This window comes from Spodoptera frugiperda, chromosome 14, assembly GCF_023101765.2.
Source record: "Spodoptera frugiperda isolate SF20-4 chromosome 14, AGI-APGP_CSIRO_Sfru_2.0, whole genome shotgun sequence".
Lineage (NCBI taxonomy): Eukaryota > Metazoa > Arthropoda > Insecta > Lepidoptera > Noctuidae > Spodoptera > Spodoptera frugiperda.
The window spans coordinates 8,966,018-8,979,473 of record NC_064225.1 but is presented as its reverse complement, the minus strand read 5'-3'; the positions used below and the strand labels follow the sequence as shown (position 1 = coordinate 8,979,473).

The 13,456-nt window shown below is 39.7% G+C and overlaps 2 protein-coding genes across 6 annotated transcripts in view; both read right to left on the bottom strand.

Annotated features, from left to right (window-relative positions):
* Positions 1 to 3,009: 3,009 nt before the first annotated feature.
* On the bottom strand, positions 3,010 to 7,739 carry LOC118279259 (ATP synthase subunit gamma, mitochondrial). Its single transcript, XM_035598901.2, has 7 exons — positions 7,582 to 7,739; positions 7,222 to 7,392; positions 6,435 to 6,513; positions 6,060 to 6,117; positions 5,143 to 5,300; positions 4,329 to 4,493; positions 3,010 to 3,912 (listed from the first exon to the last, which is right to left on the bottom strand). Exons 2-7 carry the CDS (start codon positions 7,380 to 7,382, stop codon positions 3,646 to 3,648), a joined length of 888 nt encoding a protein of 295 aa, XP_035454794.1. The 5' UTR covers positions 7,383 to 7,392; positions 7,582 to 7,739; the 3' UTR covers positions 3,010 to 3,645.
* Positions 7,740 to 9,584: 1,845 nt separating this feature from the next.
* LOC118279264 (V-type proton ATPase subunit C) overlaps positions 9,585 to 13,456 on the bottom strand; it is a 37,529-nt gene continuing 33,657 nt past the window's right edge. For all 5 annotated transcript variants that reach the window (XM_050698421.1, XM_050698424.1, XM_050698425.1 and 2 more), the window contains exons 12-13: positions 10,647 to 10,776; positions 9,585 to 10,156 (exon numbers count right to left, since the gene is read on the bottom strand). In XM_050698421.1, the coding sequence (XP_050554378.1) occupies positions 10,695 to 10,776 (82 nt within the window). In that variant the 3' untranslated portion in view covers positions 9,585 to 10,156; positions 10,647 to 10,694. The remainder of the gene's footprint in view (positions 10,157 to 10,646; positions 10,777 to 13,456) is intronic.

Here is a 13,456-nt window from a genome sequence, read left to right as displayed (position 1 = left end):
TTATTTATGTAATTGCTTTGTCTTCTATAAAATTATGTATGTACAGTACAATAGCTCTGTCACAAGAACTTAAAACGGGATTTTATCCTAACATGATTGTATTAGACTTACTAGCAATAGGGGCCTATTATATGAAACTATGGCATTTTGTGGCGAAAAAATTTAGTGTAACACCCAATTTTGTGACTTTCGAAGTTTTTATGCAAGTGCCATGATCATAAACTCGTGGTAAAATGTATAATCGAGCTGTTTTTAAGTTCTTGTCGACATTTAAACAATATTTGTTCATAACCCAAGTTCTACTCAATATTCTAGTTAGGAAGTTCAGAATCATTTTGTAAATAATGTCATATTGTTGATACCAAAATGTAGTAAATCATGTTGTTTTAATTCTGTGACTAGCTCACGACTTTTAGAATAATTTTAACATTAAGACTGCCATGGAATTTTCATTAATTAAGTTAATAAAAATTTACAGCGAGTAATCTTGAAGTTTTTATTTTCCTACCACACAACTGTAAAAAAGTTAACAAATCTCTGTGAATTTCTCTGAAACTAGAGGTCCTAAACAAAAAAAATCGAAATGTTCGACACCCCGCCTCCCCTGATACACTCCTAGTAAAAACATTTTGCTGACTGAGCAATAGGGTAGAAAATGATCTTGGGGGACATGAGTGTGCCCACCCGTCGATGTTCGTCCTTGAAACAAAACTTGTCAAGTTAGAAAAAACTTGTTATTGTTACTGCTGGCACGAATAAAACGGCTGGAGTTTTTTTTTTTATATATTTGATCGACGATTGGCCACCATCTAGCCTAGTGGTAAGCGATGATGTGGCCTATAATGGAGCACTGTTTCTGCCCATAAGCAACCTATTCACTCGGGTCTTGAAGACACCCAGGTTATACCCATCAGGGAACAAACTCCAGCAAAGAATTCCACACCTTAGCAATTCGCACACGGAACCTTAAAAGCGAAGCGCTTCGTGCAAGTGGGTGAGATATCTACCATGAAGCGGTGGCGCTTCGCCGACTGTCTTGTGGTTCGATGATGGAAAGGACTAGGGGAAATCAAGTTCCAAGTATCCGGTAAAACAGGGAAAGGCTTGCAACTTTGCGCTTGTGTTCGAAGCTTTGAAGCCGGGCCTCCACAAGCGCATCATCATTGATGAGCTTTTTGGCACGCTTTTCGATGTGTTCTAGCGCATCGAGCTGGTATTTAGCCAAGCCGACCCAAAGGTGGGAACAGTAGGTACTCTATACTGGAGCGGACCTGCTTTTGGTACAGACTCGGCAGTTGATTTGGCGTGAAGTACCGTCTCACCCTCCATAGGATAGGTACCTAACTTCCTACAGATGCGCCTTTGACTCTATAAAGAGCCGAAGTTGAGTGAGTGTAGGCGTCAGAGTGAGGCTAAGAACTCATGAGGCGATTTTCTCCCGCACTCACCGCGGTGGCGGGCCCATAGCCTTTCTAGAATACAGATATCTATATAAAAAAACGCTACACCCGCGGCGTTTGCGGGTCCCGCTGCACCGGCGCGATTCCGCAGCCGCGGCGGTTTGCACCCGCGCGCTCTGCGGTTGGTCAGCGGGCGACCGCTCTGATTTAACTCAATGGTCTAATGATTACGGTAGATGCATCAAGAACCGTTTTTAAATATTCTGTGTAGTAGTAGTAAGTATATTTATTTTTTGTATATATCTTTGGTGGTCTTGAACTTGGTGGTTTAACGTTCAATCACAACCGCGGCAACTGGGTTAAAACTACGGTCTCTTGAGTTTTGAAAATAAAACTCCATTCCGCCACCGCAGCGGGCGCGGGTGGAAACTGCTTCGCGAGTTATTGGCTTTTCGCCTAGAAGCTCAAGATGATCCGCTATCGGATACAATTCGGAAAGTAGGAGCCAGGGGAAATTGACTCCGTTTGGCTGAGAATAGACACGCCTGGGTTTTGGTACCTATAGTACCAACTGTTCGGAAACGTCTGAACGAACATAAAACCTTACGTATAAATACTTTTTGTTTGCTGGCTGGCGACGGAAAAAGTGACGGCATCAAAGGGAAGATCGCGACTCGCCCGCCACTTTCGCCCGAGCAGCTGTACAAGCATCATGCGCGCGTCGCGCGCATAAAAATTATTCTTTTGTTTTCTTTTCCTCATATTTTTCTCATACATTTTTATAATCCGTTGTATAAATATACCAGTACCTATTATACAGCCCAAGTATTTCTTTTCTTAACACCAACAATATACGTTGAGTGTTGCTGTTGAGCGTGACAGTAACAGTATGCGGTATGCGTATCACAACGCGGTGTTACACATGATTATGAGCCCTTAGGGTCAACTCACACCAAAAGAGCGGCGAAGGGCAACTAAGCTAAGCGCAGCGGCTTCTCGAGCAGTCGCGGAAATCCGCGCGCCTTCTCGAGCAGTCGCGGAAATCCGCGCGCCTTCTCGAGCCCACCCGCGATGATATCACGGCTCGCTCGCTCTCTATGCGCAGTTTACTTCCAACAAACTCGAGGAAACTTAATAAATAAGCTTTTCTTCGTCCATTTCTATCCTTTCTGTATTCGTGACACTGCAAGGAATGAATTCGAATGCTCGCGGGCAACGACGCATGCGGGGAGCGGGTGCGAGCGGCAGGATATTGCCAGCGGCCGCTTGCGACTGCTCGAGCATTGTCGGGACTTCCAGCGACAGCTCGAGCATCCTCGGGACTTCCCGCGCAGTCGAACGGTTCCGTTTGTGGAATTCGTCGGAATTCCCGCGGCGCCGTGGCCATCGGCCGGCCGGCTTATGCAATATTAAGTGGTATAGTAATGAAAATAAAGTTCAAATTCATAGTGCACTGAAACTGCGCTTCGCTTGGTTGCCCTTCGCCGCTCTTTCGGTGTGAGTTGAGCCTTAGCGTTGCTTGAAACTAGTCGGGTATCTCGGTATTGCCGTTGAGTGACCGTGACGGTTTTGCAAAATGGTACAAATGGTAAATAAATAAAACGCAAAATCTTCTAAAATGGTATTTAATTGCTAGCCACCACTGTATCCTTACATAACAATATTTCGTGAACAGCACGGAATTAAAAAAAAAAAGTAAATCGATGAGTATCCTGTACATCAGTGGAAGGTGTTGAAGCCAGTGAAGCGATATATTTGCGTGAGTTTCCGCGTCAATACAGGACGCTCGTTCGGGAATGTCGGCATCGTATGTACAACTATTTTGCATGAAACGGTTAATAAATATTGATCAGATTCATTTGCACATCGTTTTGTTGAGATCAAACAATTTGATTTGAAAATTCACGATAGATAAATGCGCCGAAACTTGATATACACTATTGCTATGTAGAATTCACTTGTAATATATTTTGATCTCAATTCTTTCCATTTCTAAAGCCCGTCTGAAAGATTACTTAAAAACATTAGACACGTATTTTTTCTTTTCTTACAAACAAATATTTTCGATTTGAAATATCGCGATTCCTAAACTTAAACACGTTTTATCTAAGTTTTTCCTTACAACAATCAAATAAAAGATACGTGTCTAACGTCCCAACAACGCCCGCGTTTTATTAAGAAGTAAATTCTACAGTAACTAGGAGGCAGTACTAGAAATATCTCAGCAAAACGAGTGTTAGAATGTTTAGTCGAGGGCAGCGGCACCGGAGATGATCTCAATGAGTTCTCTGGTGATGACGGCTTGGCGGGTCCTGTTGAACGTCAGCGTCAGTTTGTCAATCATCTCTCCGGCGTTCTTGGACGCGTTGTCCATGGCAGTCATGCGGGAGGACTGCTCGGAGCAGGCTCCCTCCTTCAGGGCGTAGAACAGCATCGAGGCGAGCGAGAACTCCATGTAGGATTGGATCACGTCAGCGTCCAACGAGTCGTAGGTCGCGAGCTTGGGGGCGTTCTGTAATGGAATAAAAACAGTATTAGTTTTTGGTAGTCCACACAACATATTTAACCTCTCGTATATAAGACAACAATGGAAAACACATTGTGTTTCGCGTAGTTCTGCGTTCGAATACGAAGGGTTAACAAAATGATGAAATTTTGTAGTGAAGTTGAAACTCAAAGTAAACTGTAACTTGAAAGTCCAAAGCACCTCACTTACATAAGTCTTGACATTTTATACCTACAGAACTACAGTGAGCTTCAATCAGCATACACCTTCTAGAAGACCCTTGCTCTCAAGAAATGATAAGCTAAATAAATAATGCATGCCAATTCAGGTAAAATGTAAAAGGGGCTTTTAACTTTGTATCACCTAATAATCTGTACCTACATTCTTTGCAAATAAAGTATTCTATTCTATTCTAATCTCACCTCAACAGCCTTCTGGCTGAAGAGTGGCAGGTCGGACTGCTGGTAGGACACTACAGAGCGGAACTTGTTGTAGATGATCTTGCCGGACGCGAACTCGTAGCCAGACTCCAGGATGGCGCTCGCGATCTTGCACGCGTCGTTGAAGGTCGGGGGCAGGCGGCCGATCTGGAATACCAACATTTTGTTAGCTAAGTTTTTTGGTGGCAATAGGCTCAACCTCCTATTACATGAGACTTAGTCATAAGTTGTGAGAAGTGGGTATTATTTGTGGCATTATTTGCTAGAATGTATGTGCACCTCTGCCTAGCCCTTTGGGGATAAAAGGCTTGATGATTTTTTGGTGCAACCAGGTAATCTGAATTGGGGGAGGCGTAAGTTTAGTAGTGGATAGTAGGACAATGGTTTCTGGCTACCCGAAGCTTCACAGAACAGGTTCAGGTCGTGGTTCGTCCGAGGCCCAAAAATATTGTAACTCACCAACTTTGTTTTGCTGACCAAGAATCTCGGTAATCAACTAATCCTGTTGTTGAGTTGTGGAGGGTAAATATGGCGGAATCTTATGCAGCCATTCTTAGGCTAAGACTCACAGCTAGATACAACAAACCAATTTCTTATATCACATACTTACGTTTTATGCAGACGAATTTACAGATTTAGGTAACAAATGTGCAAGAAAATGGACATTTCAGGCAAAATTGACAAGTCGTAACTTGTCAAGAATTTTCTACAAAGTTTCGTAGGTTTTTTAATATTAGATGTGACGACATTTGACCGCTATCTCGCCTGTTGGCAAACATTGGCTTTACAAACTGACCTCGTTACAAACACTGATGATGTGCTTGCCGTAGAGTCGCTGCAGGATGCCGCGCGACTTGTCTCCCACGCAGATGACCTTGATGTTCTCCGCGCCGGGCTCGCTCAGCCGCGTGCGGATCACCTTCGATACACCGGTGTGGACGGCGCCGCACAGACCTGGTCATGTTATAAGTCTTATAGTCACGAAGTCAGAGGTCAATATAGATACTACAATTGGACATGAGTTTGTACTTAAATATCTGTGCTGGGAATCTCTGTCATTAAAATGGGGTATAAAGAAATCCATAATAAGAATGACATGTGTAACTAGGTATTTTACGGGTAAGAGCGATCTTAAATATTGAGTAGCTTTTGAGTATTCGAATACTCAAACGCTAATCAATTTTAAGAGGCTTTCAAAGATGTAGTTCTGTCCCTATCGAATTCTGTAATAGTTTCCACTGATACTAAGCTATGATATTTAAGTGAAACTTAAGATTGCGCAGCATTTCAGTATGCGGGCGTATCGAGTCACGTTTTTAGGTTTATCTAGAACTAAATCTGGACATAGGTTTGTTCTACATCTGTGGCTGGTAACAGGGGTATAAAAGGATGCTAAATAGGCTACCTACATATAAAACGGGGTGACCTAGAAATCGACTGAATTAGACAGGACTTGGGTGAATAGACCATAAGTTCGTATTCGTACGTTTCAAATTAGTGCATAACTACTGGGGTACGGCAGTTCCCCGCCGAGTACGGAAATAAATGGGGCCATGGCTGTACCATTCCTTTTTCGAAGCAATTGAGGCCAATTTCGACCGCCCATAACTTCATTGTGGATAAAACAAGAAGCCTTGTGATTTTACGGGACAGGGCAATGTAGTCTCAAAGACGAAGTCCTTAAAAAAAGAGAATATACATGTATAATCTTACCTCTGTCGGAGGTCATGGCGATGTACAGCTGCTTAGGGTCATCCTCCGGTGGAGCGACCTACACAACACGGAAAATATATCAATATGATGCAGTACTTATAGGTAACTAGCTTCTGCCAGTGGCTTCTTCACGCAAGTCAGCTTGTACCTTCTCTGTATACCAAATTTCATTGAAATCTGTTCAGTAGTTTGCATGACTGATGACAAACATCAAAAACTATGCAGAATGGCCGTAAATTGGTTTCTTTTGTCATAGTCAAACAAGAAAGAGAGACCCAATGAGAGACGCAATAGTCTAACAATGGACTTTTTGAGATGTTGAAAATTTAATTTAACTACAATTTTATTTAACTACAATTTTATTAGACTTGTTACCTCAGCCCTTTCGTAGAACTGGACGGCACCCTCGCCGTAGGGGCGAGCGGCCTTGAGGTCACGCTCAGCACGAGTGTACCTGGAATACACAAGTCATATAGTAGCAGTACTGCAGAGCAAACTTCTAAATGTAAGTCCAGTATGCTTAACTGCTTCAGATAACAAAAGTAGAATCTGCATTTTTTTCTCTGGTAATTGGGCCTCTCTCATAACCATAATGAAAAACATGGTTATGTGTTACTGGAGTGCCGAAGCATGGTTCTCCCAAAATTACTTTCTGATATTTAAGTGTATGTTGCTTCTAAATCATAATTAATCTAGGATTCATATTACGAGTAAATTATTTCATTGTCTTACGATATTATGCCTACTATGAAAGAAATGACTGAATACCTGGATGTAAGGAGTCAGGGTTACAAGTAGTACTAGCAATCATCACACCACATTGTCGATTATAATGATAAATAATATTTATCTAAAATCCTTACAGTAAAAGTCATTAACAAAAATACAATGTTACAAACACTTAACAACTCTCTCAAAAATCTGCTTAGTGTGGACAACCAGATTGAATTGCTACAGTTATTTCAATTCCCTACTATTCAATCAATACTTTTACAAATATAAAATTTATAAAAAAACCGAATTAAATATCAAAATTTGTGCAAAAAATCGAAACTTCCTTCAGCCATGTCACAAGTCTAATTTGAATTTGGAAATTCTGTCATATCGGAATTCTATTTTCAAAATGTAATCTCACTACTGTAGAATAAAGCTTGCCACTCACTTAGCAGCTGACACCATCTTCATGGATTGGGTGATTTTCTGAATGTTCTTTACAGACTTCAGACGGATGGAAATGGCTTTTAGGGTAGCCATGTTCCTGTTCTGCTGCTGGTTGGCCAAAGCCACCACTTGGCAGACCCCTGGTGCTGCACGACCCAACATTTTTACGGCTCTGAAAGATAAGACACAAAAATCAGATGATAGCAATGCAGGTTATGTCCTTAGATTCCAAGTTATGTAAGAGCATTACACTAGCCGACATTGAATCACAAGTTTTAATTGATTTTTTACACTTAAACTGAAACTGAGGGAATAGTTAGTAAAACTATAATTTTACACTAATTTAGCGATAATTACTAACTTTTCAGGGCGTTTTTTTGGCCAAAATCACCACCAGCCGACGAAAAATGTCGCTGGCCGAAACGTTTAACTTGGGATGACAGCGAAAAAAAATATGAAGCCAAAGAAATAACAAAACGAAACGTGAGATATGATAAAAAAATATTTGTTAAAAATTGGTAAATTAACTTTATTTATAATACAAATATGTAAGTATTAATTTAAAAATGTTATCTTTAAATTAATCAGATAGCTTTTAGTCAAAAAATAATGCTTATTTTGTTGTACAAAATAAAAGTTTTAATGGTTAAAAATTAAATTTTAACTATAAAATAAGGTTGACTTTTCTCAAAAATTATGCACTATATCGGTAAAATTATATACATTGGCATACTTCCTCAATTTCAAGTGATTTATTTTTCATTACAAACCAAAACTAAACGCTTTAAACCACACGGTCTGCCAAAAACTAACGTCAAGATGTCAGTTGTCAAAGTCACGCCAAATATTATCCGACGAAATTAAAAAGCTATGATTCGCTAACAATACCGTCAAATATTTGTATCTTTCGAATTTGATAGTATTATCGACTGTACCAACAACAAGTTTTAGACGTTGATTTTTATGTACTGATTTCTCAATAAATAATTATTATCAAAATGCCTGAACCCGATAAAACTGCACCTGTGAACCCGGAGAACATCCCTGAACAGCCGACCAGAGAAATAAGTCAGACAGACCACTTAAATAAGAAGTTATTGACGTCTTTGTTTAAGCGGATGGACGAGGATGGTGACTCAGTGCTATCAAATATGTTGAAAGACGACAACACAACGGAAGATCAGGAGTGGGAAGACTAGATACATTCGTATTATTAGTTTATAAGATTAATTGTAAGCATTCCTTGTGAATAAAGAGGTTTTATAATCATTTAAAGTTTGTTTTCCTTCCATACTTCCGAATTCAAATAATTGTATTTCCTGTTTGTTTCTATATTGTTCATTCATCCATATAGTTACTGTTTACGATAATTAACTGAAAAGAACTTGGGATCAAAGAAACTGAGCCAAAAAGTCTTCAAGAGTTACTTTGCCCAGTTGATTCATGTGAAATTCAACTTTAATAAACAGGAAAATCCAATATCAAAGTATTTAATATCATGGAAACGATAAACCATCATGTTTAGACAATAATAATATAGATTTTTAACTGACTTCCCCTTCCAATAGTAGGAGGTTTTCAATTCGGCCCATGTTTTTTTTTAATTGTTATGGACAAACTGCGAGTTTAGAAGTTGATGCTTGTGGCATCAACTTCTAAATTAGCAGTGGGTAGACGGTAGACACAGGCAAAAATAGTTATTTTGTGGTTTTTAGTTTAAGGTTTTCATGTTTATACAGTTTAATGAGCAAAAGTACCACAGTCCCAGGCCCTATTACCTCAATGGAGCTGAGCCGGATATCATCAGTCGCTAAATAAATTAAAACTAATCGAAGATTACTGAATTTCCATTTCTCATTTACTAATACTATAATACTGTTATAGCATACATTTATTTTTAGCCATAAACTTGCATGTTCCTAACAAAGCACAAATGTGCACCCAGAATAGTATAGTAAGGTATGGAATATAGGAAGCTTTTACTAATACTGGATATTGAACTCAGAAGTAATGCTAATCCTCGGAAGGGTGAGTTCATTGTTCAAGTATTACATAAAATGGTAATCCATTTTATGCCATGATTTTCCCCCTCAAAAATATAGATAACTAGCTGACCTGGCAGACTTCGTATCATCTCAAACATTTATTTCTCACCTTTAAAACCTTCCGTGGACTTGTACAAATAATTCAAGACCAAAATTTACCAAATAGGTCCAGCTGTTTTCAAGTTTTAGCGAGACTAACGAACAGCAATAGATTTTTATGTATAGAGATAAAAAAATGGGTGAAGAAGAAAGAAGTAGCAAAACAAGTAGAGATTAGTAAACACCACCGACAATAAACAGTTAAAATAAAACGAGAAAAAACAGTAACTTGAATAATATTTTATTATGTACTACACACATGTATGAGGAATGTTCTTATTTACATAGTTTGCATCTGATGTTATTTACTTTAATATACATTGCATGCGTCACGCTACACTACGCAACTCAAGTATAATACTGAACTCAATCATTTATTTATTTATTTATTAACAGTGTTTATTTAACATTCAACAAAAAGCCATAATAGTAAGCTCCATCAAGAATTATTATTGCAACAATTTTTATATTCTTTGTTTTCTAATTATCTCAATTCTCAAAATGGCATCTTATTTATAAATAACATAGATATATATAATAGTTATAAATTACACAAACATTATATCAACAACCAGTTTGTAAATGAAAAAAATATGATTTAAAGTTGTCACAAAACAAAATTATGTCAAAAACATCTGTACATATAGAAAAATATGGATTTTTTTTTCAAGGGCCAATGATAAATTTCGTATAGATATGTTGTATAAGTAAAATAAATTGTACGATGATAGTTCATGGTATTGCGCGACCATTACGTGGTCAGACACAGGAGAAAGTACCTGGTAACATTACCTGCAACAGAAAGTAACTATATTAGTAATTTTTATGGTATAAGCCGGTAAACGAGCTGACGGATCACCTGATTGTAATCAATCGCCGCCGCCCATGGATACTTGAAACACTAGAGGCTTTACTAGTGCTTTGCCGTCATATTAGGGGTTAGGAATTTAAAATTGTGGTGAATCGGGGATTGGGAAGATCTCGTAATTGGGCCTCCGGTAACCTCACTCACACAATGCAAGTGTTGATTCACGTAGGTTATCTGTGAGGCTGTCGTATCATTCCGGTCGAGATGGCCCATTCATACCGAAGCATGGCTCTCCCACATAAGAGTAGGAGAGAAACAGCCTATTACTTACCTTAGTAGACACGTCTTATAGACTGTTGATATTGATATTATTGTGGTAGTCCAACAATAGTGCAACAGTGACATATTGCTGGACGATAAGCGTTCTATTTGGAATACTATTAGTTTATCACATAACTGAGTCTGGTGCCTCACCTAATATAACGGGGGTTTATGCAGCGTGGCGACGTGGTTAGGCCTTGTCTAACATGTCCACGTTGATCTTGTAGAACACATACGGGTAGTACTCCGACGAACCGAACCCGAGACCGGCCAGCTCCGCGTTCTGGAAACACAAAGGCATTGAAATTAACATATATAATCAAACAATTTTAATGTTGTTTGAGGTTGTTCGACTAATTTCAAACCATGACAGGGACCCATGATAATATACGGGCTTTCGTGAGTATTTAGCCTACGTTGATTGTAAACTAAAGGTATAACGAGTGTGTAAAGGTAAGCGTCCACAGGCCCGCATCGTACGCAACGTACGAATTCCGTATGACGTCATCAGTACGCATCGCATGTGGGCATTGCCGATGCAGTTGTATGAGTTTCTATACAAGACAAACTAAAATCCGTTGCGTGGGATGCGTACGATGCGGGCCTGTGGACGTGTACCTTTAACGACCATAGATACTGTTTAATTGACCGTAGTATTCAATGATGCTCTAGGTGTTAAGTTCGCTAATTCACTGCGTATATGGAATGAAGTGTAAAATACATTTTTTTTTACTTTTCTCCAAACTAAGATTTTCTCCTGTGCTAATCGGGATGTAATTTGGAACAGGGATATATTGTTTATTTATTTATTTTTTAAAAGTGTTGCCCCACACTAGGATTCTCGCCTGTGTCGTGGGTGCGTTTACAAACAAGTTCACATATACATGACACCCAGACCCGACACAACATTTTATGGATCACATAAAGAGAATCGAATCCGCTACAGGTTGCGCGGCTGGCTGGTTACCCAGGCACTGCGTCAACCGTGCAGTCAAATATATCTCATTATACAAGTTGAGTTGAATTGAGAGAGCAAAAGTTGTTTATGATGTTAGTTATTTCAATTAGTTTATTGCCAACACTATCAAAATTGTTCGAAAGGATCGTACTGCGGAGGCTAACACAAGTACTTCATGATAGTGACGCCATCCCCCAACATCAGTTTGGCTTCAGAACTGGCCACTCAACTATTGAACAGGTTCACCGCGTAGTTGACAAAATTAGAGAAGCGTTTGAGTAAAAACAGTACTGTTCTGCTGTCTTTCTCGATGTGCAACAGGCCTTCGATAAAGTTTGGCATTTGGGATTGCTCTCTAAATTAAAAAATCTACTTCCACATAACTTCTACCTCCTTCTCAAATCATATTTAGAAGATAGAATATTCAGAGTGAAGGTAAATGACTCCTACTCATCCTTTCATGACATAAGAGCTGGCGTACCACAAGGCTCAATACTGGGTCCCACCCTATATCTCCTGTACACTGCGGATATACCTACTACAGGCAATATATTATCTGCCACATTCGCCAATGATACTGCCGCGCTTAGTAATCACAAAGACCCCAGCATGGCCTCCCTATTGCTACAGAAACACCTGAACAAAGTCCACAAGTGGATTGAAAAGTGGCGCATCAAAGCTAGTCCCAGCAAATCAATTCACGTCACCTTCACATTGAGAAAGGGTGACTGCCCCCCTATCAAACTTGGGAGCGACGTTCTACCCCACGTAGATTCTGCTAAATACTTGGGCATTCATCTGGACAGGAAGCAAACATGGAAAACACACATCATGAAAAAGCGTGATGAATTGAACATGCAACTCAGAAACCTTGACTGGCTTGTTGGCAGAAATTCACATGTCACCCTAGAAAACAAACTACTGATCTACAAAACTATAATCAAGCCGATTTGGACGTATGGCATTGAATTATGGGGCTCTGCAAAGAACTCAAATGTGGAGATTGTACAGCGGTTCCAGAATAAAGCACTAAAAATCATCACAGATGCACCTCTCTTTATAAGAACAAGTGAACTACATGAGTACACAGAAATGAGGACCATAAAAGAGGAAGCTGAACACAGAGCTAAAGCCTACAAAGATCGCATAAAGGCGCACACTAACACGCTAGGAACAGCATTATGCGAACCGCTACACACCAGAAGACTGAGTAGACTCCACATTTGGGACCTTGTTCAATAATAGGCCCAACTAAACAAGGGACGTAATCCTCACTGGGGGAACAGTTCTCACTCACCTTCCAATTCCCGCAACTAATCTGCTAAAGGCTCTTAAAGCCGATCGCAAGATAATACAAAAAAAAAAAAAAAAAAAAAAAAAAAAAAAAATGATGTTAGTAACATAGTCCTAAGAGATTGTTGGTGTTTTAAACTTAACCCTGTATATAAGTGTGAAAGTTTGTGTGTGTTAAGGTGCTCCCACACAGCGGTTATATAACGTTATACAACAATGTGTAACAATAACATTTGTGTTTAAACAAATTATAACAGTGGTTGTAGAGTATGTTACATGCTATTATAAATGTTACACAATGTTGTATAACGTTATATAACCGCTGTGTGGAGCACCTTTACGCAATCACGTCAAAACAGCTGAAAAGTTCGGGATGAAATTTGGAACAAGGATATATTGTGGTCTGGAATAACATATGAATTATTCCTAAAGTTAAAACTAAAGTTCCCTGTGGGGTACTTTCTATTGTACGGGAACGCGAGCGAACCCGTGGCCAAAAGCTAGTAAATATCAGGTAGTATGTGTACGTACGTCCTGTGCGGAGGAGGTGTGTTGGTGCGCGGAGTGGTCGAGGTGCGCGTACAGAAGCTAGTAGAGAGTATACAGTGTGTACGTACGTCCTGTGCGGAGGAGGTGTGTTGGTGCGCGGAGTGGTCGAGGTGCGCGTACAGAAGCTAGTAGAGAGTATACAGTGTGTACGTACGTCCTGTGC